Genomic DNA, 25,256 nt, shown 5'->3' on the forward strand with positions numbered 1-25,256 from the left:
GAACTTTATAGGAAGAAACACCACTAAGAATTTCATTCTATTCACTGTTTTTCATGTTGAATATTTAGGAACACAGGACCTAGAAGCCCATTAATCATCATAGTAAACATAAAAAGCTCAACACCTGAGATCAGAGCATTTAAAGAGCTATTTCTCACCATATCCTCCAGGGACGCCTCTCTTCTTTTGGTTCCTGAAATCGTTTTACTGTAATGACAGACAATTAAAGGTCAGAATTACCAGGAAATGAGACCCTGCTGTAAAACTGTACTAAACAGCGAGATTAGAAGGTAGGATGATTAAGAAAAACCGTGACATTTCTCTAGAGATTGTTTTGCCTCTTTTATATTCAGCTCAAGACACATCAAGCCCTTCTTTAGGCTAAGATAAAAGTGTTGCCAATACATTTAAGCAAGCTAGTGTAGACTTTGACAAGTTTCACAATAAAGTCTAGGGGAAAGCCTAGAATCTATAGTTAGACTTGGCCAAGCTGGGAGACTCATGGCCAAGCCAAGAGATCTGGTTGAGTTTTGCAAGCTGGAACATGAGCAGAGAGACACAAGATCTGATGATACACTTCTAAAACCACCAGACAGTTCACACCAGAAATATCCTTTCTAGTTTGGCTCAGGCTCCACCACTCTTGGAGCCCGGCATTCAGCTGGCACCAGGCGTGTGCTACTATTGGCGTGCCCATTTTTAAACGCAGCACTGGAATTTCAAAGATATGAAGGATGTGAGAGCAGTATTTCTTGCCACAAAAAAAAAACAAGATTTTACGGGATAACCCTACAGTGGCAGCTGGCTGCACTGAGTTACCTCTGACTTCCAGGATTTTATCAGTCTGATCTGAGCTATACATGTCTGATGCCCATTCCAACACTCCTGGTAGTCTCTTCAACCCTAGAGATTATCACTCTATTACCCTATTAAATTTCTAATTGTCAGCTAAAAGTGGTTTCTAATTGGGGGAAGACAGTGAGAAAAATGATTCAGAAGAGACCGAGACTTGGCCCACTAACAAAATGAAGAGAATTTTAGTACTAGGACCTCTAAACAAACAAACAAACAAACAAAAATGGAAAGTAACGTAACATTTTAAAGCAATAAGTTTGATTTAAGTCATTGGTGGCATTAGCAAAATGTTATCCAAACAATGCATAATATGAAGTAACAAATGACTGAATGCGCAGCAAGTACTGTGTGGGCTTATCTTCATCAGAACGGTTTGGTTTTTATGTCTCCCAAGTTTAAAAAAGGTGGGTTTGTATTTCAACACGTAACTGCCACGCTATGGAGGTGATTTCCTGGACCAAAACTTAAGTTCCTTTCTCTGTATAGGAACTATAGACCTTATCGGCTACTAACGCATAGACTAACACAAGGAGCACTAGGTTAGATGACACAGCCATAGGGTGGTACAAACAGCATTTAATAGTTTAAACCACCCACCCAAAAGACATACACAGTTATCTAATCTCGACGTTAAGGCTTAACCAAAGTTCCCAAAGTTGGCAACGGTTCATGGACTGACACCCTCTTCAGCAGCAGGTAAGATAAGCTCATCAGAAAGACAGATGTGACTTAAAGGAGGGGGCTGAAAGACAGTTAAAAAGCAGGAAGGTTATGAACCAGCACGATACCTACTAAATACAAGAATGGACACGTTTGACTGAGTCTGTGCAAGTTCCTACCTAATCAACTTGACACCATATAGCACCTCCACACATGGCCATGTCTACACTACAGAATTATATTAACCTAACTAATGTAGGCATACGGCCCCCGCAGTTATTAAATCACTTGTGCGTGCGTACGCCTGGCTCCTTGTGTCGGTGGTGCACGTCCTCACCGGGGGCACGTCTATCGATTGTATTGTCAGTGGGGAACAGCTCCGGAAGGCCAGTAACAGTCAACGTAAGCAATGCAGTGTCGACACCTAATTACATCGACTGTGACTCTACGTAAGGCAGCTTACATCAGCCTAACAGCGTAGTGCAGACCAGGCCTACGAGCACGTTAAACATTAATTAAACCCGTCGATCCACTTGTGAGATGGGGATCCACATCTTGTTTTAAAGGGAGAAAATTAAATCAAAAAGCTTAAGTGACTGGACCAAGGTCACATCAGAAGTCAGTGGCAGAGCTAGGAATATACTGAATTTCTCCAGACTCCCAGTCTGGTATTGTAACCACTGGCAACACTCCTTCTCTCATGTGTAAACAAAGGCCGCAGCTATACGCAGATTCTCACTTGAGACTCACCTGGAAAGGGAAACCACGTTAAGGGTGGAGTGGATGCAAGGTGCAATCGTACTGCAGTCAGCACTATCCTGGGCACAAAGAACGGGAACCCCCAGGTTCTAGCTCATTTCAAAGTGTGCGCATGCACACAGACTAGATCATTGCACTTCTCTTGCCGGCCTATGCGGGAGAGGGAATCACATCAGCATGAGGAAAACCTGGGAAAGCAGCAGGATCAGGCAGAGACGGAGAAAGATTTCCTCAGATATAGACGGCTGCTGCAGTTGAGACGTTAATGTCTGCAGCTGTGCTAAGCTGGTTTCAAATGCAAGTCTTACCTCATCTGAGGTGCTTGCTGTCCATGAGGTGTTTCCACTGCAAGTGTCTCCAGAAGTGGCTCACAATCAGCGTGCCTCCCCCCCCCCCCAACAACTGAGTTTTGAGCCATTTACTTCAACTGTACATCAGAAGTGTACTCAGGCTGTATTCAGGCAGGCTAGCACACACCGCTCGAGTGCTTCTTCCCACCCCAACTCCCAGAGAAAGATGCTATTGTAAGTGATTTCCCTATCAGTGAAGACTGAAAACTCCCTGCAATTACCAAACAACTGCAGCAATTCATTTCGAGCCCAGCCGCTTGTAACTGCTTCCATGTTTGTTATCATGGGGGAGGAGAGAAGGGGGCTCTGTGCAAATACATTCCAAAGTAGTAATGGGGTGCAGGCAGGTTTCAACTGGAAAACTGGTTTGTAAAGGCTGTTTTTCTTGTACTGTACACAGGGATCTGAGCATGGTAAGATGGTCTCAGAAAGGGCACAGTCGATGTCCCAAAGAGCTTACAGGAACTGTCCTAGTCCGTGTTTGTGCAGCGTTTCGCATTATGGATCGTGGCCCCTAGATCCTAACACAAATAGTAACTATCTGACAACCTGAAAGCAGGGAGCAGAGCATCACACCCCAAAACTATGGGCTTCCTACTAAGTCGTAGGAATCCGGGAGCGCATTTGAATGAGAAAGTCAGTAATTAGAGCTAATAAGGTCCCAGAAGATTGATCAGAGCGTGCCTTTGGTTTGGAAAAGCTTTGCCAGCTGGAGCAGGACTCCAAGGCAGTGATTTAGAGTCAGCGGCAATATTTTGTAAACTGGAAGGAAAACATTTAGATAGTGCTTTAGAAAAAAAAAAAAAAAAAGAAGCACTGCCCCCTGTCATCACATTTGCTATTACTGCGCTCCAACTAGGCCTGGGAGTTCAGCCATAGATTGATTGATAGTGCCATCTAGTGGGAGGCGATGCAATGCTGTGTCACCAAGTAGACAGGATATCAAAACACACGAGCCTCTCTGTGATGATCTATAATCCCATTAGAGAAGAGATCCCTAGGGTATAGACTGCGAACTCTAATAGCCAAACCCTTATAAATCTAGACATGCCGACTGAAGTAGTGAGGCGTGATTATTTATCATACTAGCAATGCTCAAGTAGTTACTAAGCTGATGACAGCAGCAGTCAGAACAGGCATTCAGGTAACCTGTATTATCACCACTTTCAGCCATTGTACTCAGGCTCTGCAATCAACTTGCTTCTAAAAATATTAGACGATCCAAAATAGATATGTGCTGAAACCATTTCTATCATGCCACCAAACACTGTCTCGTTTCCTGGTACTTCCTCATCTGTCTGTATCCACCTGTTGTCTCTTGTCTTATACTTTGGTTGCAAACTTTTGGGGTAAGCATTATCTTTTTTATTGTGTGTTCGAGCAGTACCTGCAGAATGGTTCATCACTAGGAATCCTACCGCGAACATGCAGAGATCTGTAAGTGTGCAATTGTGGAACAGCGAAGCACGTAACGCTGGGCAATGCAGTCCTCAACTTTCAGCTGAAGCTCTCAGAAATGCTTTACTCACTCTCACAGTGAAGGTGCAAGGATAAGTTCTTTGATGTCTGTAAAGAGCCTCTTTGTTCTAGAGACTGGGACACAGGGAAATTCAGCGATTTATCCAAAGTCAGAGAGGAAGTCTGTAGGCAAAGCCATCTTGCTTGGGCTTTTAGCATGCCAGGGCAATATAGATAAGTCATGCTAAGTACTAGCAATGGGAATGATTGGCTACTCGATCTCTGGACTCCTAGCCTTGTATTCTAACTACTAGTTGAGCTTCACCCTCTGCATTTTTCCATAAAGTAAGAGCTTCTGTTGATAGGAACAGATGAATTGCCACACTGGATCAGACTAATACATCAACAGTAGCAGTACCAAATGCTCCAGAGGAAGGTACAAAGAATCCCTGTAATCAACAATCAAAATCTGTTCATATGGGAAGTTTCTTCCTAACCCCCCTGCCACACACACAGTGAGTGAGCGTAACGCATTTTTCCTCTATCCTAGTGTTACCAGCTCGTGATTTTATTGCAAGTCTTGCAATTTGGTGTTTTCAGAGTCTTGTAATTAACAGACAGACTGCTTTAATAGTCCCTAGACTTCAGCTAGGGAAAAAAAGACTGAAAATGTAACCCCTGAAGGCTCAAAACACCAGGAGACAAGTAAAGATTCCGAGGTATTTAAGATCTCATGATTTAAGTCAGTCTTAAGTGGAGTGGCAATACCGCGCGTGACCTATTTCATTCTGATTTGTAAACAAAAACCTATTCCTCTAAAGCCTTGACCAGTTTAGAAGAGCGACACAACTAAATACACAACATACTCCAGTAAAGCTCAGCCTATACAAGACTTTCTGCAGCAAGCATCAGCCCTGATCAGAACCATGAGTGGAGACACCGGCCTTTCAGCGTGCCCTGAAGATCAACAAGCCTGGCCTAGTTTGCTCCAAGAATGAGAATAGATTCCAAAGAAGAGGGGTCCCTTCCGCATAAAGCTTTACTGCCAAAGTCCTCTGAAGTTGAGGGTAAGCGATCCCAGGCTTTAGATGGTGGGTCTAAATTAGCTGTTCCCACTCAAGAAAGAGATCTTGGAGTCATTGTGGATAGGTCTCTGAAAACCTCCACTCAATGAGCAGCGGCTGTCAGAAAATCTAACAGCATGTTATGTACCATTAGGAAAGGACTAGATAACAAGACAGAAAATATCATAAAGCTTCTATATAAATCCATGATATGCCCACATCTTGTGCAGATCTGCTCACTCCATCTCAAAAAAAAAAAAAAAAAAAAAAAAAAAAGATATATTGGAAAAATGATTAGGAGTGTGAAATAGATTTTGTAACAGGAGAGATTAAAAAGACTGGGAGTTTTCAGCTTGAAAAAGAGATGACTAAAGGGGGAAATGATAGAGGTCTATAATATCTTGACTGGTGTGGAGAAAACGAATAAGAAAATATTATTTACTCCTTCATAAGAATTAGGGGTAACCAAATGAAATGAATAGGCAACAGGTTTAAAGGACGTATTTCTTCACACAACGCACAATCAACCTGTGAAACTCGTTACCAGGGGATGTTGTGAAGGACAAAAACTATAACATATGCCGCATCATTCCGACCCATTTGTAAATGCTAGGACTCATGATTCTAGATGCCAGAGATGGGAAATGACCTACCAGTTTATCCAGTCCAGCTTTCTAGCATGGTAACCTTGTTACCCACCAAGACACTTTCTAAGTGCTTTTTCCTGTGTAGTTTAGAAACATCCCAAGATGCCACCACTTCTCTTGGGAGGTTATACAGGACTGACACAGTATTGGAACAGAACGCTTGCAGTGCTTGCTATCCATGGATGGTGACTGAGCCGTTTTTGCAATAAAATTAATTTCAAGAGGCTACGTGTGTCTCTTGTCCTGTGCCTGGGAAAAAGGATTATAGGCCAGTTCAAGGCTGTTCAGCTGGAGAAAGATATTCAACCACAAACCTAAGATCTGTGAGCGTTACAGTGCAGAGAAATGTATCAAGCAGAAAGCCTGCAGACCACTGAGCAAACTAGCCAGCTGACCATTAACCTGACAGCAGGAGCCTCCGTGATTATTCTCATGGCTGTCCTAATGGAAAATGACATGTTATGTATCCAGAACTGCTCAGGCTAGAAAGACAGTAATTCTGTGTGATAAGATGACAAATAAAAGGTAAGAAGTTAATGGTGTAGCGCCTTGTTGAGCAGGGCTTGTCATGCCTCATTAGATTTAAGAGAGTTACCCAAGACTGTAATTATCAGAGACAGTAAAACTGTTATATTAGAGATAAAAGCTAGTATTATAGAGAAATAATTAACTGCTTAATAGGGCATTTACTGTGTAGAGCTGTGGCAGGCTGTCTCTGAATTAAAAACTAGAAAGCCAGCCAAGATTACTGGGGCTTAAGTAGGCAGTGAAGTAGTTCAGTGGCTCTGACCTAAAAGGTCATTGGTGATGTTAAATCCACAAAAAGATGAGCCTGGGTTCTTTGAAAGCTGAAAAACTCCACGTGAAGAGATGAGCTTTTTCATCCAGAATGCAGTTTCCACAATATAGTTCTAGTACATATAGATCAAACAGTAATTGGATGTTCTGGGAAGAATAAATGGGCCTTCTGCAAACTAAATAGAGCCATAACACATGCCCATCCACTGGGGTCAGTACAGAATTGACTAGTGGACTCTAAGCTATAGGACACTGGACTGGGACTCTGGAGAGATGGATGCTCTTCCCAGTTGTGCCTGTTGCCGGTTTCAGGACTCTGAGCCAGTCCTTTCACCTCTGACTCCTCTCTTCCCGTCCTTGTCCAGTTAGAGTGGTGCAGGACCAGTTGGGAGTACAATTAGGGCTGGCAGAATTCATTTAAAAAAATAATTTCAACAGATAGTGTTTATTTTTAAGCATTTTTCATTATTGATTTAAATTTTCACAATTGTGAGAATTTCAGAAGGGGGGCAGACAATTCATGACAGTGGAGACAATCTCAAGAAGCTAAATCTTTGTTAACTGTTAATGCACAAATTGTCAACATCACATGTTAAAATATACAAAGTAAATATCCTTAAAATCAGCAAATCATACCTGTTTTTACTATTCGCTCATTTATTTGTAACAGCCTAACTCAAGTCTAAGTCACAGAATTTGACTCTAATAAGTCCTCAGGCAGCATTTTTCTTTACCTGTCTGTAAATGTCAACGATTATTGATGGAAATATATTTTTCTCAGTTTGTGGTGTACAGTGAAATCAACATTTACTGATAAAAATCTAATCCTTCCAAGCCTAAATATAATGGTGCTCTCATTTGGTGGTAGAAAATAAGTAAGAACCAGACCCAACTCACAGTCCTAATTTCCTTCACATGGGTGCACAGGTGTCAGGATTTTTGTAGCGTGTTTTGGCATGCACTAAAGTTAAGGTGCAACTTCATTTATAAGCCCACTTTGATTTGCTCATAACTTGGGCACAGAGTGGGCCTGGAGCCCACATTTGTCATGCTTGGTGTCAGCCCAGAGACATGTTGTTTAGAAAGATCCATCAAAAATTGGGTCAGCAGTTTAGAGTTCTGAAAATATAAGTACATACACATGCTGACTTGAACCCCATCAGAGAAAACTGGACACAACTCAAGCTCTGACCCAAACTTATTGAATCTGGGCTCGTCCTTTCAGTTACAGTAGGGATCTGTGTGAGAGGTTAAGTGAGCAGAGCACTATTCCGCAGTTCAGTTGTACACCATGCTGGAAAGTGTGCCAGAAACTTTCCACAACAAACAGAAAGAGGTGGTAGCTGTCCCATAGCATTCACAATCTAATTTTGAACATGTGACTAGCAAAGGTACCAGTAGGAGGGGAACGCAGTAAACCAATCAGATCACAAGCTTAGCCAGTGGAGAGGCATTTGTCAAGCCCCACCAATTGCTAACCCAAGCAGAGAGATTTATGAAACTGCCACAGCCTTTGAGCAAAGGAAGTTTGGTTCTTTAGCTGATGTAAGAGATGCTCCTACTTTTCAATCCAGAAGTCCCTAATTCAATACTTGATGGCCCGCCCAGGATCATTACGTTACATCTTGATGGCTGCCCAGGCCTTGTCTACACTATTAAGATAAGTCAACCTATGTTAGGTCGACTTACAGCCACTGCATTCATGACAATGGTGACTGATGTTCACACTGCCTTGCTTGCGTCCTCACCTGGAGCCCTTCCACCAATCTAAGAGGGGCAGCCTGGGGAGCTGAGAGCCCTGTCTGGAGCTCCCTGCCAGTAGCTCGGCTGCCCCACAGGGTCCTAGGCTCCTGGCAGGCTGCCCTCTGTCCATACTTCTTGTTTCCTACCAGGAGCTGGGGGGAAGCTGCCCATGGCTTCTCCCTTCCCCCTTCCCTGCTGGGAGCAGCTGCCCGAGACTTCTTGCCCCTGGGAGCAGGGTCCAGTTGCCCCGGCTTCTCGCCCTCTCCCACCCGCCCGCTCAGCTCTCCAGAGGAGCAGGGGGCAGCTGGGCTCTAGCTGCCTGGCTTTCTTGTCAATTTCCTGGCTCCAGCAGAGACCTGAAATTGACAAGAATGACAGCCAACAGCTGATGTAAGGAACAGAGTATCTACACTGACACTACATCAACCTATGTAAGCCCTACACCTCTCGTTCAGGTGGCTTTATTATGCTGGCATAGCAGGGGAGTTACATTGTGGGAGGAGTATTTCAGTGTGTGTACCTCCACTGTTTTGTCGACAAAAGCTGACTGGTAGTGTAGAGTAGCTCTTACACTTGTTTCTAATGGCATCAGAGTTTTGCATCCTGAAAGCTAGTGAGTTAGAATTTTTCTTCCATTATGACAGTCATAAGATATTACAGTAACTTAGCCTGCTGGGACATCTCAGATTCAGGGCCATCCAGCATGAAACATTTGGACTTTCAGAGCTACTGAATCATTTTCTTCAAACTTGTCTTGGTTTGTAGATCTTAAAGACTTAAAAGTCAAGCCAAGTTTGAAGACTCCTTTATTAAGTTAGTAGCTTGCATATCTCCCATCAACTTCCTAACTTCTACCTATCACGGCATCCCCACTATGCTGCGCTTACAGGAAATGCCCTCCCGTCGATGCAGTGTTACTCTTTTGTGGTGCTAGATCAATGGCGCTGACTTCCAAATTGATTGAGTGGGTCTTCACTGCTGCTCAATCAATCCCGCAGAATCGATCCGGCAGCACCGACATACCCTAAGTCAGGCCAGTTTTGAAACACATCTTGCATGCTTATGATTAAGTTGTGTTTTTCCCATCTCAGTTTTACAAAACAAATGCATCAAATTTAAAGCACCATGTGCAATTAGTGAAAAGCTTCAGCTTTATAGATCAATTTTCAACCACTCCAATTAAGAATAAAGTTTCAGAGAGTTCTAAAGAGAAAACCACCTTCTCTTTAACACTTCGCTTTAAAATGGATGCTTAATAGGACAGGAGGACAAGTGCCAGTAATAAAACAGATTTTGAAAAGACTGATCCTTTTCAAACCTCATTTCATCACTGAAGTGGCTCTACATGATTTGTCTTGTACAAATACTGTAATTCACCATTCAGGGTTGGAGGAAGAGAGGCCATTTCTAATCTTTCCAATTATTAAAGTGATTTTTCTTAATAATGGCCTATAGCTGAAATGGGTCTCTGGATTCACATTTCTGCTATGGGTGATGCATAACTTCACTTTAATACTTTTCTTAAAAAGGCATTGATTTGTACATTGAAGAAAGAATGAGCTAGTTCTATAAAAGTAGGTTGCTTGTTCTGGCTGATAGTAGTCTGTTTGGTTCTTTCCTATAAATTAACCTCTGCAGGTAGATTTCAAAGTATAGAAGTCTATTGTTACAAGAACAATATCAATAAAAGACAAAGCCTCCTAATCACACAATAAGATTTTTATTATCTGTAGATACTACAATGCTTTATAAAGAAGGTGGCCAAGGATTCTTCCCTGTACCAAATGGGTAAATTCAGAAGCGAGGTGACTACCTCAAGGTCACACGCAGGTCAGTGGCACAGCTCTGCTGGCAGTAGAACCTAGGTTTCCCTTGACTCCCATTCCAGCACTCAGTCCACCAAGCCACATTGGCCCAACAGGACCCATGGGACTTGCTATGTTGCACTTGATGGTCACTGGAAACATCAGTGACCGAAGGGATAGAAATCAGCATTTGCCATTTCAAAAAACAAACTCTATAGGTTCCTGCCTCTTGAACTGTATGCTATATAAGGCTTATGACTTAACTGAGCAGTCCTGATCCCATTCAGCAGAGGTATGAAGTGGATCAACTAGTCTGTTAATTTTTGTCCACAGAAAGAACCTGAAAAGCCATATTCACCTCCTTTCCCAAAATTCTTGGCTCTTGCCTCAGTTTCATGCACCATATGTTGATTAACATGAGGACTCCATGTTTCTAAAAGGAAACAGGCACTACATTAAGGTAACTATTGACAGAGATGTTGCAGTGGCAGCTAGCACTCTGCCATGTGCATGCAGGCTGGCTTCCTGGTGTCTCAGTCTGACCCCTTCCCTCCAGCAATCTGTGCTCTTCCCTCAAAGCTCCGTGCAGGTCATGACAGCCTCAACTCTTGGGGTACAAGGAACTCAAGCAAGACACTTAGAATCATAGAGTTGGAAGGGACCTCAGGAGGTCATCTAGTCCAACCCCCTGCTCAAAGCAGGACTAACCTCAGCTAAATAAGACTAAGACTTAATTGGTATCTAGAATTACTTGTGTTCGAGTAGTTTCAAGAGTCCCTGTTGTTGACAAGCACTGTATGAACAGAGCACTAACTCTCTGGGGAAGAGACTCTTAATCTACTTTTCCCCAACCGACTCCCTGAAAAGCAGAGTAGACAAATCATCCCTCTGCAATTCGGAAAATCCAGCAGTGCACACAAGCGTATTTCAGTAGGTTACTTGCTTCCAACTGGGGAAAGTCACCGTGACTTCTGTGCCTTATTTTGCCCACTGATAAAAACTAAAACAACTTGTCCAATGGGAGTGTTGTAGGCTTAAACCATCTGAGTTTGAAGCGTGCTCAGAGATCAAGAGGCAAGTTGCTGTTTGTATGTGACCATAAAATAGCACACAAGTTCTTGAGAAGTTCCGCTATTCTGTAGCAGTCCAGCTGAGATTGCTTTTCCCCCTTCAGAAGGCTGCAAGCGACCTTTGCCTGCATTGCTGTTTATTTAGGATGGTTAATGTGTGTTCAGTGTGTAGCCATCATTCCTGCACAGCTACAGAGGGAAGTATATGTTTACCTAAAGCAAGATTAAACAATGTCAAATAAACCACAGAAAGAAGACAACACTACTAAAGCCACATTACTTATTATGTACACTCTGCTTTTATGTTATTGAGTTGGTTCCCAGCTGAATGATAAACAGCTCAACGTCTCTCAAATCTAAAAACCGAGCCATCTTCATGTGAAAAAAGAGCCAACCGTTTAAATTGCAGAATAGCCAGTTCTTGCTACCAGAGACAGAACTGGATACACTAACTACATTAATGGTTAGAGAATGATTCATGTTTAGATAATACTACATTTTTACCCAGCTTAAAAGTTTGTCTACATGGGGAAGCTGACTGGCATAGCTATAACAGATAATTATTCTGCTATTGGTATCCCTTTGTAACTCCCCACTTCTTGAAATCAGCTGGTCAGTGGTGGCCAAAACTGGGGCATAGCCAAGGTCTGAGATTTTAAAAATCTGATCTGGTTTGAAAAGAAAGTCACTAGCCAGTTTCCCAGCCTGACCTTCTGACACTCACATGCCAATGCTAGGAAGTTATCACTACTGTTAGAAGGCAGGAATATCGTAGGCTAAGCGAGCACATTCTTCCCCTAACATCCAAGAAAAATAACAGGAACCCTACTGAGCTGAGAGGAAACAAAGGATATTTTCCTTTTTATGCATATTATAGGCTTATGTTTAAATGTTTCTATATCAATTTACACTGAAATGGGTTTTTTTCTAGACACAGGATTCACCATCCAGGCCCCAGACAGGATGAAGCAAGTCAACAGGCAGGATACACAGGCCAAAACCCTGGGGTGCCATTATTAGTCTAAACACACGGCTTCCCAGTTGGCTGGGTCTGAGAAACAATGGAAGGGGAGAGAGAACAGCTGTATGAAGCAATTAATGAGTGATATGCTCTCAAGATCAACGGTTCTGAGCTGGAGACGTTCCGGACATACCTCTAAGATCAAGCTAACTCCAGTTATACAGAACAGAGTACTGTAACAAAGGGTAGGGGGGACGTTTATCTGCAGAGAAGAAACTGGGGCTACATGTACACTAGAAATGCTGCAGCTGTGCCGCCGTATTGTAGACGGTGCCTACTGTGACAGAAGGGGCTCTTCCATCACTGTAGTAAATCCACCTCTCTGAGACGCAGTAGCTAGGTTGACGGAAGAATTCTTCCATCAGCCTAGCCATGCCTACTTCAGGGGTTAAGTCACCTTAACGATGTCGCACAGGGCATGAAACTTTTAACAGCCCTGAGTGACATAGTGAAATTGACCTAACTTTGCGGTGTAGGCCAGCCCTGAGCCAAAGTCTGGCACACTTAGAACTGTATCTCTAGCTTCTTTCAAGCAGGCAGTGTGGCCCAGTGACAAGAACACAGGACTGGACCCAAGAGACCTGGGTTCTAGGGGTAGCTCTACCCCTGACCTGCGAGGTGACATTGGGCAAGCCACTTCCCCTCTGTGCCTCAGTTCCCCCATCTATAAAATGGGGATAGTGTTACTCTTTTGTAGGACATTGTGAGATCTATGGAGGAAAAGCACTGTACAAGAGCTAGGTATTCTATTATATGTTCCTTCCTCCGAAGCATCTGGTACTGGCCAGCATCAGAAGACAGGATACTGGGCTACATGGACCATTGGTCTGATCCAATATGGCTATTCTCATGTTTTTTATTATAATGCAGGTAAAATAATTAGTGAACAGCCAAAGTTGGAAAAGTAAGTCACAGAATATGGGTCTTTTCCCCTTCCGGTTTATCAGTTCAAGTCCTGCCCATCTCCTCGGGGAAGAGTCATTACAGTATGACAGATTGTCCATGGTCTGTATAAAGTGAAGTGAGTTTGGCAGTTCGCATTCAAGGTATTCACATAGCAGAACTGTCATTACACCCGACACCCTCGCTAACCTTTTCACGAAGAGGCCAGAGATCCACTGGGCCATTGGGGTTCATCTGGCCAGCGAGGCTAAACTACCCTCTTACCGCTAGATATGCTTCCGCTAGGTCACCAAGCCCCAGGCAGGAGACAGAAGCAAACATTAGTTTGGCTAGACTGTATCTGCTTGAGACTTTGCAGCAACTCAAGGAACATCTTTTGCAAGCCAAAGATTTACTTCCATTAAGCTGAAGCAGAGAGGTCGGCAGGACAGCGGTATAGCTGGCAAGAGGACCTTATGGAAGCATCAGATTCAGGTGTTTAAAAAAAAGCCCAGGTGAAGCATTGCAAGGGTTTGGCATAGGGGCAATCCTGCATTATGCACTGGATCAGGATTTCAGTCGGCGGTTCACAGGGGCACTTGGTGGCTTGCATCCTGTTGGTTTGAAAAGCAGCAAGCTCCGTGGGTGGCTAGTACTTAGCAAGAGACCAGGCAGAGGAGGGAAGTAGCAACCCGCTCCCTTGCCCTTCCATCTATGGTTGCTGCCTCTGCTCCCCTACCCAGATCTGGAACTGATCCTCCATCGCCACCGCTTTCAGGTCCAATGCACGAAAAGCAGTACTTCAAGGGCTGTGGAGCCAGGCTCAACACCTCTTCAAGCAGCACTGCCCCAGAGTTGAGCTGGGAAGGGAGGAGAATTTGCACCACAAGTCCCTCTCGCCCCCACAGCAGCACCAGTTCCCCACTCAGGCCATGTCTACACTACAAACCTTGGTCGACGTAAGTCACGTCAGCATAAAGCCGAAGCAGTGAGCAGATCGCTTGTGTGCTCACACTTGGCTACTTGAATCAGTGCCACACGTACTCACGAGGAATGCTTGTGTCACTGCACAGTGCAGTGAACCATGGGTAGGTATCCCAGGGCGCAACCCGCCCCTGTCCAGCTCACTATCTTTTGGGAAGTTCTGCTTATGCATGATGGGGCAGAAACAAAGTCATGCAGGAGTTAATGGCAGCAGGAGGTCAACATCTCAGCATGGAACTGTCTCCATCCCATAATGTCATGTATGTCCCATAACTTTCATGCCTTTTAAAAAAAATTCCCACAAACATATGTAGCCCTTCTTGCTGTCCTCCATCTCTGACTGAATCATAGAAGATTAGGGTTGGAATGGACCTCAGGAGATCATCTAGGCCAACCCCCTACTCAAAGCAGGACCGACCCCAACTAAATCATCCCAGTCAGGGCTTTGTCAAGCTGGGCCTTAAAAACCTTTAAGGATGGAGATTCCACCACCTCCCTAGGTAACCCATTCCAGTGCTTCACCACCCTCCTAGGGAAAAGTTTTTCTTAATATCCAACCTAGACCTCCCCCACTGCAACTTGAGACCATTGCTCCTTGTTCTGTCATCTGCCACCACTGAGAACAGCCTAGCTCCATCCTCCCTGGAACCCCCTTTCAGGTAGTTAAAGGCTGCTATCAAATCCCCCCTCACTCTTCTCCTCTGCAGACTAAACAAGCCTAGTTCCCTCAGTCTCTCCTCATAAGTCCTGTGCTCCAGCCCCCTAATCATTTTTGTTGCCTTCCATTGGATTCTCTCCAACTTGTCCACATCCTTTTTGTAGTGAGTGGCCCAAAACTGAACACAATACTCCAAATGTGGCCTCACCAGTGTCGAATAGAGAGGAATAATCACTTCCCTCGATCTGCTGGCAATGCTCCTACTAATGCAGCCCAAATATGCCATTAGCCTTCTTGGCTATAAGGGCACACTGCTGACTCATATCCAGCTTCTTGTCCACTGTAACCCCCAGGTTCTTTCTGCAGAACTGCTGTCTGGCCAGTCAGTGCCCAGTCTGTAGCAGTGCATGGGATTCTTCCGTCCTAAGTGTAGGACTCTGCACTTGTCCTAGAAGCCTGGAGCCTGCACAGCTCTGCACTATTAAGGTAAGTGTTGCAAACACAGAGCTGGGGTATTTGCAGAACTGCAAGAACTGAATCAGTGGAGAACATGACGATTTCTTGGAGGACAGGCTGCTGTGGGCCATAGCGAGAACCAATTCAAGGTTGTTGGTGGCATTCCCCGAGCTGCTTCAAATGGAGTGCAGCTTCTGGGCCTGAGAAATGAGCACTGACTGGTGAAATCACATCATAATGCAGGCTGAGCAGTGTCTGCAGCACTTTTGAATGTGCAAGGCCACATTCCCAGATCCGTGCACTGAGCTCATCCCAGCCTCCAGGGCGGGGACACCAAAATGAAAGCTGCGCTGATAGCAGAGAAGCGAGTGGCATGGCACTGTGGAAACGTGCCATGCTGGATTGCTATTGGTCAGTGGAAAAATCATTTTGGAGATGGAAAATCCACTGTGGGTGCTGTTATCATGCAAGTGTTCAGGGCCATTAATAGTCTCCTGCTATGCAGGACTGTGACTTTGGGCAACGTGCAGAACATAGTGGAGGGTTCTGCAGCCATGGGGTTCCCGAACTATGGTGGAGCAATAGATGGCATGCAAATCCCTATTTTTGCCCCCAGGCAACCTTGTCCCAGAGTACATCAACAAAAAGGGCTATTTTATATGGTTATGCAACTGATGGAGGATCACCAGGGACGCTTCACTGTCCTGGGATGTCATTGTCACTTCAGTGTCCTGGGATGCCACACTCAGGGAAGATGGAAAGAAATAGGACAGCCAATCCCCCAGAACTGGTGGTTTACTCTGTAAGTAGATTCACCAAATCAGTAGCAAAAGGGCTTCGGCAGTACCGTATTGGTTAACCAGAAACCAAACAGTCTCTTTTAGGCATTCCAGCTCTTGGCTCCCATCCAGGTAACCTAATCTAACCTAGTGAGAGGTTACTGAAAACCCATTTCACCATATGTGAGGTTCTTTCTAATCCCAAAGGATCAGACACATATCCCCAGGTCAGCATGAAGCTCAGCTTCTACCCAAATATCACGCTGTCAGCTAAACTAACTACAGATTTATTAATAAAAGAAACGAAGAGAGTAATAAATGGTTAATAGATCCTATACATACAGATGATCGCAAAGTCCGTATATCAGGTTTGTAGCAGTCATGGAATAGACTGCTGGCTTGTAAAGTCTCTCTGGTAACTTCCAAAGGATTGGAAGATCCTCAGTCCATAGCTCAAGATGCTCCTTTTAGTTGCAAATCCACAGTACAGAGAATTAGGGAAGGAAAGAGGGAAAATGGAGATTGCAGGGGGTCTTTTATAGCCTTTGCCATGTGCACAGAAATTCACTGGCCCAAACAAAGCCCACAGCCCCTGTTTGTGGAAAATTAGTGGCCCAAGATGGAGTCCAGGGTCACAGGAGCTTATCACAAGGCCTTACATGATTTGCTGAATCACAGGGGGTGGGCACTGGCACCTTGTTATCTGAGGCATCTGCAGAAAGACCCACAACGGCCCATTGTGAAAGCTGTGTCTCCTTGATGGGCCATCAACACATAGCTGTCTAGCCCTGATGTAGGTGTCATCCAGGAATACAACACAGATTTAAAGCCCTGTCTACACTACCACTTATGTTGCCCGGGGTTGTGAAAAAAACACACACCTCTGATCGACAATTTCATTGGCATAAGTGGTAGCATGCACAGCGCTATGTTCGCGGGAGAGCTTCTCCCATCAGCACAGAGTAGCTACATGAGCCATATTACAGTGGCGCAGCTGCATCAGTACAGCTGTGCCACTGTCATGACCTAAGATACAAGTACATAGGCAATATTCCTAACTTAAGATTGAACCAGGATAATCATACATGATAGATTGCAACTTTTCCATTGACACTGCATGCTACACTTTGTACAAGATTGATGGTAATTGGGTAACCGTGGTAAATACTGTCAATGGTCATCTTTCATCATGCAGCATCACAGCAACAAAAGGGGAAAAGTTGCTGCCATGGTGGAGATGGAGCTAAGTATGAACAGCCAGACACAAAGGCTATTCGAAGAGCTCAGCACGGCGCTATATAGTTCTGGAAGGCTTTGAAAGAGCACTTTTAAAAGGAGCCACGGTAAATGCACCGTGGGTCACTGTGCCCTATGGGGCCCTGCAGTTCTGGGGCCCATTAGAAACTGTGTGGTGCTTGGTGTACATCTATGACTATAAACACTGTCAAGGCACCTATTCATTTTACGGCGCTTGCTGCACATTTATAATTATTACACTGCGTTTGTCTCCGATCCTGTGGGTTGGGTCACATGGCGCAGTAAGAAGTAAGCGGGAGCTTTCGGAACAGCGAGGCACTCTGCAGCGTATAGTGTGAACTAATCAAGATGAATTATTTTCCAAATAATAGAACATTATTCAGTAATAAAACCAGTGTAAAGAAAAATCTCTGCAATTTAAAAGCAAACACATTAAAAACATAATAAACTAATGGAAGAGAATTTAACAAGGGGGAAGAACATTCATGCCCACTTTACCAGTACATACTGTAACCGTGGCTTTCACAGATCAGGGTGTGTGAAGCTGTGGTTGTCCTTAACGTCCCCTAGGGTGGAATGGTTGGGTACGGATGCGATCCCTGATGCCATGTGGCAGAGCTTAAATGCTCAGAGATTGTTTCCCAGAGCCCTCTCCTCCTCTCCCCCCATTTGGGGCTCCCAGCTTCTGCCCCATGGGAGGTGTCCCAGGGCTCCCGTGGGTTTGAAAATATTTTCCGACACCCCTCTCTAGATGGCTCTGGCTGAATTTATGCCCTGCTCCCTTGAATGTTGGGAGGGCCCCTGAGGATGTGCTGTAATGGACTGCAAAGGGAGGCAAGCATGTGATCGTTGAACCTGTAGGTCCACAAGAATCTGCGGCATCTGTGTTTTTTGGCTCTTCTCTTACATACGTACTTGATGTGAAAGCTTTTCCAGGACAAGCACAGTCCATATTTTACTATACAGCATTCCCATAGGAGGAGTCACATTTTTCCAATAATATGCAATACAAAATCTAGCTGCTAACAAAAAAAGAAATTAACATGTCATTCTATTTAAAACATAAAAATCCTTTACTGGAGTATTAAGTAAGAGATCCCTTGACCTGCTAGAAAGCCAGCACTCTGCCATAAGATGAATCTCTTTAATAATTTCCTCCCCAGACTGCTTAATTCTGGACACAACCACCACATGTGCAAATATGTTTCCCTTTTCCCACAACTCCTCCAACAGAATGCTTCCTACTAGCAAAAATACGATGGAGTCAAATGCCATTTATAAAAGATGTCTTTATGAACTACACAAATTGAAGATATATATTTCATTTTCCGTATAGAGATCCACTCATCCAGATCAATTTCTTTGTGCAAATCTCTTTCCCCATCTTTTCATCTGGGTTGTTTTAACATCTTTTTCAATCAAAGAGTACATATCTTCGAAACTAAACCTTTCATTCTAGCTTGCTCCTGGGTCAACTCCTCAGATGCTTTTAAAGGTCTAGATAGAGCTGACCTCTAGCCAAATTTCAAAATAAAATATTTAAGTTGTCAATTCTGAAAATACGTGATCTTTATTGTTTACATTACTACATATCTCTTGGTAGGATCTCAAGCTGACACTTGAAACAGTTGTCCTAACTCAGCAATCTTAGCTCTTACATTTCCTAGGGATAAATTCCTGATTATTAATTAAAGTAGCTTACGGGGAGGGCCTTGGCAACAGACATTTAAAAAAAATTGTCCCAAACTACTAAGCCATGAATGAAAGGGTGATTTTTTAATTTTATTTTTGGTAAACTAATTTATTTTTAACTCAACAATTACAATTAATAGTTATATTTGGGCTCCAGTCTTGGCGTTTTACCCAGTGTAACTCAACGGATCACAACTTTTAATGGGGAGGCATAAGAAGAAGCAGCCAAATTAGGGAAAGCTAGTCCACCCCACTTTGCAGGCTTTTAAGGTCTAGGTTGGATATTAGGACAAACTTTTTCACTGGGAGGGTGGTGAAGCACTCTAAGGGGTTACCTAGGAAGGTGGTGGAATCTCTCTCCTTGGAGGTTTTTAAAGCCCATCTTGACAAAGCCCTGGCTGGTCTTGCTTTGAGCAGGGGGTTGGACTAGATGATCTCCTGAGGTCCCTTCCAACCCTAATCTTCTGTGATTCTATGAACTCACCTTGTCTTTTATGTTTCCATATGAATTTTAACAGCTCATTCTGTCATGTTTTTAAATACCAACAGGCATGCACAGAAACAAAAACATTGTTGGGAGAATATTTGTCTTTACTGAGGCTACCCTCCCTAGCTAAGAAATTTCATATTTGTTCCATTCCTCCAACTCTTTTACTATGTTATTCTACATTGGAGGGTAATTTTCCCTAAGATTTTTATCTTTCTCCACAATATTTATTCCCAAATATTTTAAAGATTCCTTTACCCATTTAAATGTATGTAGCTGACAGTTTGCTTGGACTCTTTCAGGAATGTTAATTGCTCAAATTTCAGCTTAATTGTAGTTTATTTTGAAGACTGATACCTGTCCAAATTCCAAAGTCATTTGTTCTATAACTTTGAAAAAGGCTTCTGGATCCTACAACTATAATGAGACATCGTCAGCATACAAAGCTATTCTGTGTTCTAATCCAGAAGGCATCTTGATGTTCTTTACCAAGTGGCTGTTTCTCACATTTACTGCAAATGAACTGCCAAAAGAAATGGGGGAGCGGGAGGGAATGACAGACAACCCTATCTCATAGCCTTAAACCATTAAAAGGAGGTGATTGAGTGCCATTAACCAAAGCAGACACTCAAAGGTGAGTAGAAAGGGCCAACATGCCCCATTGACTTAATTTCCAAAACCAAACCTTATCAAAATCTTCTGAGGTGCTCCCACTCCAGATGGTTGATGATTTTCTCAGGCCTTGTCTACACTAGTACTTATGCCGGCAAAACTCTTGTATGAAAAAAACCTACCCCCGCCGAGCGGCATAAGTTTTGTCAGCATAAACACTCCTGTGGACAGTGCTATGTAGGCGAGAGACACTCTCCTGCCGCCATAGCTAGCGCTGCTGGTTTAGGTGGTTTTATTGTTGGCAGGCGAGCTCTCTCCCATCAACATAACACGGCTACACAAGCGCTCTCGATATAGCTGTGCTGCTGTAAGTTTTAAGGGTAGGTTAGCCCACGGTGTGCAAAGAAAACAGCGGACAAGAAAAAAATGGCTAGAATTAACGTTATAGATGAAATTCAGAGTTCTTCTGCTATTATCAAATAGATGCTCGCCAGCAACGAACCCAGATTGGTCAGGGTGAAACACATTTGGGCAAAATGACATTCAATCCATTTGCTAGCACCTCAGCATAAATTTCAGCATGCACTTTAAAGAAATAGGTCTGTATGGTGCACAATTGGGAAGATTCTTTCCTTCTTTGGCAATGACCACAATTTTTGCCTCTTCCATGAATCTAGAATCTTGTTCCCCTGCAATATACCATTAAGCAATTCAGTTAAAACAGGGAACCAACACTTGCTTTAGAGCTCTGTAATACTAGCCAGCAAACCTGTTGGGATCTGGAGCTTTATTGGATTTTAAATTCTTAATTACAACTTCAAATTCCTCTTATAGATTTAGGTCTACCTTCCAAAACAGTTCTTTAACCAAACTTTCTTCTTCAAGAGCTCTCATCTTTTTGAGGTATGCTGTTTTATTTTATAAGGATTCCCCCTCCATCCCCATTACCACCTTTCTAGGATCCCAGAGAACACTTTTATTAATCCCATTTTTATTTTCTTCTCTATATTTCTGAAAATATTACTCCAGCTCTTGAATTCTAAGGGGTTCATACAACAAAGCTCTGTTCAACCACCAGTCCCTTTGTTTTTCCACCAAGTCTCAGTCTTTTAGTCTAATACATGCAAGGGTATGAACAAACCAAGTTATAACTCCCAGATGAGGTTTTTTCCCAGATATGGAATTTTTGACCTGGTCTCAGTTTTAAGCCATGCTTCAGAGACAGGTCCAGGGCTGTGAGCTTCTGGACCACCACGATCTAGGCCCATTTTGGTATTTATGGGGCCACCCCACAATCATGAATGGACTTTATCACCAAAAGACCTCTGTGAGGTAGCAAAGCATTATCTGCAGTTGACAGACAAGGACCTGAGGCACAGGTAGGTTATGTGAGTTGCCCAGTCACAAAGAAAGGCTAGCAGACCCCAGAACTAAACCTAAGTCCAAGTCCCAGTCCAGCAACTCAGTACTACAAACATCAGAAGTACAAAAATCACAAGTCTGGCACCAAAAAAACAAACAACCCGCCCTCTCACCCAAAAAACCCAAACCATGAGATTTAAAAGATTTGGGGTTTTATTTGCCTTTTGGTTTTGTGACTTTAGGGTACCCTCTGATCACATTTTTAAACTTTCCTCTGCAACCATGAGGGCTAGAAAATTTTTTTTTTTTTTTTAAATGAAAGCTGAGATTTTTCTATAATCATAGGACTCCAGAAGCTGGGGCTTCAAGACCTCACACTAAGTGTCACATAATGTTACAGGGTTTGGCAACACTGTTCTACACTTCAGCTGGGGAGGTGTAATTCCAGTTTGGCAGCTATAGATGCATTAGCTCGGCTCGAGTCAGCTCGCTAAAAAGAGCAGGCTACGGAGGCAGGAGTATGAGGCGAGCTGCCCAAGTGCGCACCTAAGATAGTAGATGGCGTTGTACTTTGGCAGCTAGCACCAGCCACTGCGGTCACACTGCTATTTATGGCTCGCTAGCCGACGTGAAACTAGCATGTGTACGTCTACTCGAGCTGAGAATTACACCTCAGCTATGCTGCCCTGCGTGAAAACTGCTAGACCCCCCTTCTGCCCCCTTCAGCTGGACAACTGTAAAGCCAGGCAACACCTCCAGATGTTCCATATGACAGCTGTGCAAATGGAGCAGCTTGTTATTCAGTGTTTCTCCATCCATCATTCTTTGGACCACTGCATAAGAAAAATCCTTTCCTGGACTGTCTCTACCCCCAACCCCTCAAAACATTTTATTCTGCAGTCCAGCCACTGAGGCTTTAGAAACGGTTTGAAGTGAACAGGGGCTTACATCTTAAGTATTTGCTAAATTGGAGTCAGTCAACTGGACACAACCCTCCTCAAACCCAAAAGATGAACAGAACTGGAGGAGGGGAGGAGTCAGTAATTGACCTGGGTCTTCAAATTTGTTTAATTTTAAATTCTGGTTAAACTTGCCAGTCAGGAACAAATGCAGGGATAAGCTGTGATGTGTAATGTTTCTTCACAGTCTAAGGCAGGAAGCCCCACAGGAGGCGTTTGGAGAAAGGGCTAAGCAGACGCTTCACAGTTCAGAAGAGAGTAAGAGTAGCTTTAAGGATAATATTGTTTTTATTGTTCTAATGAAGTTCCTTGTTCAGCTAGAAGAAAGCAACGATGTCATTCTTTTACCATTATCACGTGATGATAGTTGACATATGATGCTTTGCAATACTTGTATTAAAGACACTAGGAGATTTATGTAGTTTTGGTTCAAGTTAGATCTGGAGAACCATCAGATTTATGCTCATCACAAGCCAGAAACGTCACGCTAGAATTGAGGCATCGGCTTGTTTTGCATCTAAGTTTACAATATAGAATTAAGCCAGCCTTCAAAAGATGTCATCACAAAATTAAAAATCAAAATCTTGACTCAAAGCAATCGGTTGTTTTAAATTGGACCTAGCTAACCACATCCTTCCCTGACTTTTGTGCATGAAACTTATATGATATGCTCTGTACACTGCAGTGTTTTATTGTATGAACGAAAGATCCGTTTTCAGATGTACTTCACAAGAGGAAGAGAAAGTTTCTATCTCAAACCTTTACAAAAGTCCCTTTGTTGCAACAGCTCCATCAACAGAATGGAAATTGTGGACTTGAACAACTTTTCTTCTTGTAGTAGGTTGATCCAGTTGCTGTGCTCAGCATGTGATGTTTGACAAAGTAACAGACATTAAAAGCCCAATCAAGACACACCAGAAGGATTTGAAGAGTGAAAGACGCAAGTGTAGTAATTCAAAGCATCTCACGTCAAACCTTAATGTCTAGCTCAGTCTCCATGGACAGTACAAGCAGGATACATCTACACTGTGATAAAAGATCTGCAGCATCGCCGCGGCTGGCCTGGGTCAGCTGACTCAGGTCAGTCGCCCATCTTTTATTGCAGTGTAGACCAGTAGCTCTCAACCTTTCCGGACTACTGTACCTCTTTCAAGAGTTTGATTTATTTTGCGTGCCCCTCAAGTTTCACCTCACTTAAAGACTAATTGCTTACAAAATCAGACCAAACCCCCTCAAAAAGTTACAAAAGCGTCACAGCATACTACTGCTGGAAAATTGACCAAACGTTTACCTTCCATCCAGTTTATTTGGTCAAAGACTGAGGTCTGCAGATACAATGAATAACCAACACAGACAGAAACGGTAAGTCCACTCCGTATTTCATACAAAAGCCAGCCACATTTCACACACACCAGCCCAAGGTGTGGCATCAGCCCCAGTCTTTCCCATTCATCACCCTCCACGTATTCCCCACGCAGCTCAAGAATGTGGGCCCACCAGGCCTCTAGACCACTTTCGCTGTAATGGACCATGCACTAGCATTAAGAGGGGAAGTGGATGGTTTTTGTAAGCAGACCCCAAGCACTCTGCATCTTCGATCCATTTCCCCAGGACAGTCCTCTTAAGTGCACATGTGCCGTGCAGCTCTCGGCATGGCCCAGTCATGTTTATGGTGTTATACATGCTACTGTCCAAGGGAGTCCATAAAGCAGTGCCATCTTGCCTTTAGCTGTCAGTCAGAAGCACGTTGCACTCCCATCTTGAACCTGCTCCATGGGTAGTTGTACTGCCTCCTGATAAGCTGGTAGAAATCAAGCTAAGCTTTCTTCACCCAGGGCAGCAGCACATAAGGCAGGCTGGCTGAAGATAACAGTGGACACAGTTACTCCATTGATTGTCATTAGAAGCGAACAATACGCCATCTTGCCAACGGAAACAGGCCTGACTGGAACACACTGGCATTATGCACTCTGCCACTGCATCCCACGTAGGTGTTCATGAATCTGCCACATTGGTTCACACGGGTCTGCGTAACAATGCAGTAATAGCCTTTCCTGTAAATCTGCTCGCTCCTCCCAATGGCAGGCATTAGATGGGTATATGTGTGCCATCAATAGCACATGCACAGTTTGGGAACCTCATCCTAGCAATAACTGCAGGGTTTGAACAAATATTTCCCAAGTTAGCCTGGGTTACAGGACATCACTGGAATGTGTCCCGTCGTGACACACAAAGATTTCTAGGTGCAGAATCCATGCTTCCCAACACCACAACTCACTGTGCTGCTCTTTCGTGTTTGCTTTCTGAGGGCATCGTGGGACAAATTGCCAGTCCCCTCTGCGATGGTGGGTGGAAATGGCCTTGGCCTGGGAAATTAATTTCCCAGCTCAACACAACCTGGAGCTCTATCTCCTGGTCCTATAAGAGATGGATCCTGCTTATCCTAACCACCAGGACCAACAGCTGATGGTTTTTATAGAGGCCGTGTTTCTTTGGCCTGCTGCAGCAGAAGCTGCCTCTGAGAGATGGTGGTGCTGTTTCAGCTTGTTCTATAACTTTAGATGCCAGGGTGATGGGTGTGGTACGAACCTGAGTAGAACAGACTCCTCCCCTCTGGAGTCCTGCTCATCTTGCTCTACTTTATCCAAAGCCACTTCTGTTATGAAAACTTCTTTTCAAAGGCACCTTGAACACGACTGCTCTGGGAGTGTCAACACTGCTGCTGGATGCTATCCTCAGAACAAGCTTTCAGAATATATTTTAGTTGCCGCTATGCTGCATCTTCATCATTAGTTTCTGGTCCCTTCCATGGCCAGGTTAGTCTGAGCTGCCGGTGCCCAATATATTGTCCTTGTTCTTTACTTGAATCTACCTTCCTGGCAATGCAGCTAAATGCCC

The 25,256-nt window shown here is 43.8% G+C and overlaps 1 protein-coding gene across 1 annotated transcript in view; it reads right to left on the reverse strand.

Moving 5' to 3' along the window:
* LOC137144529 (store-operated calcium entry regulator STIMATE-like) overlaps positions 1-25,256 on the reverse strand; it is a 61,547-nt gene that overhangs the window by 31,995 nt on the left and 4,296 nt on the right. Inside the window, exon 2 of the mRNA XM_067534897.1 lies at positions 159-207. Coding sequence (XP_067390998.1) covers positions 159-207 — 49 coding nt within the window. The remainder of the gene's footprint in view (positions 1-158; positions 208-25,256) is intronic.

This window comes from Emydura macquarii, unplaced genomic scaffold (assembly GCF_026122565.2).
Source record: "Emydura macquarii macquarii isolate MOO-44397 ecotype Brisbane River unplaced genomic scaffold, CSIRO-AGI_Emac_v2 contig_3470, whole genome shotgun sequence".
NCBI classification, from domain to species: Eukaryota; Metazoa; Chordata; order Testudines; family Chelidae; genus Emydura; species Emydura macquarii.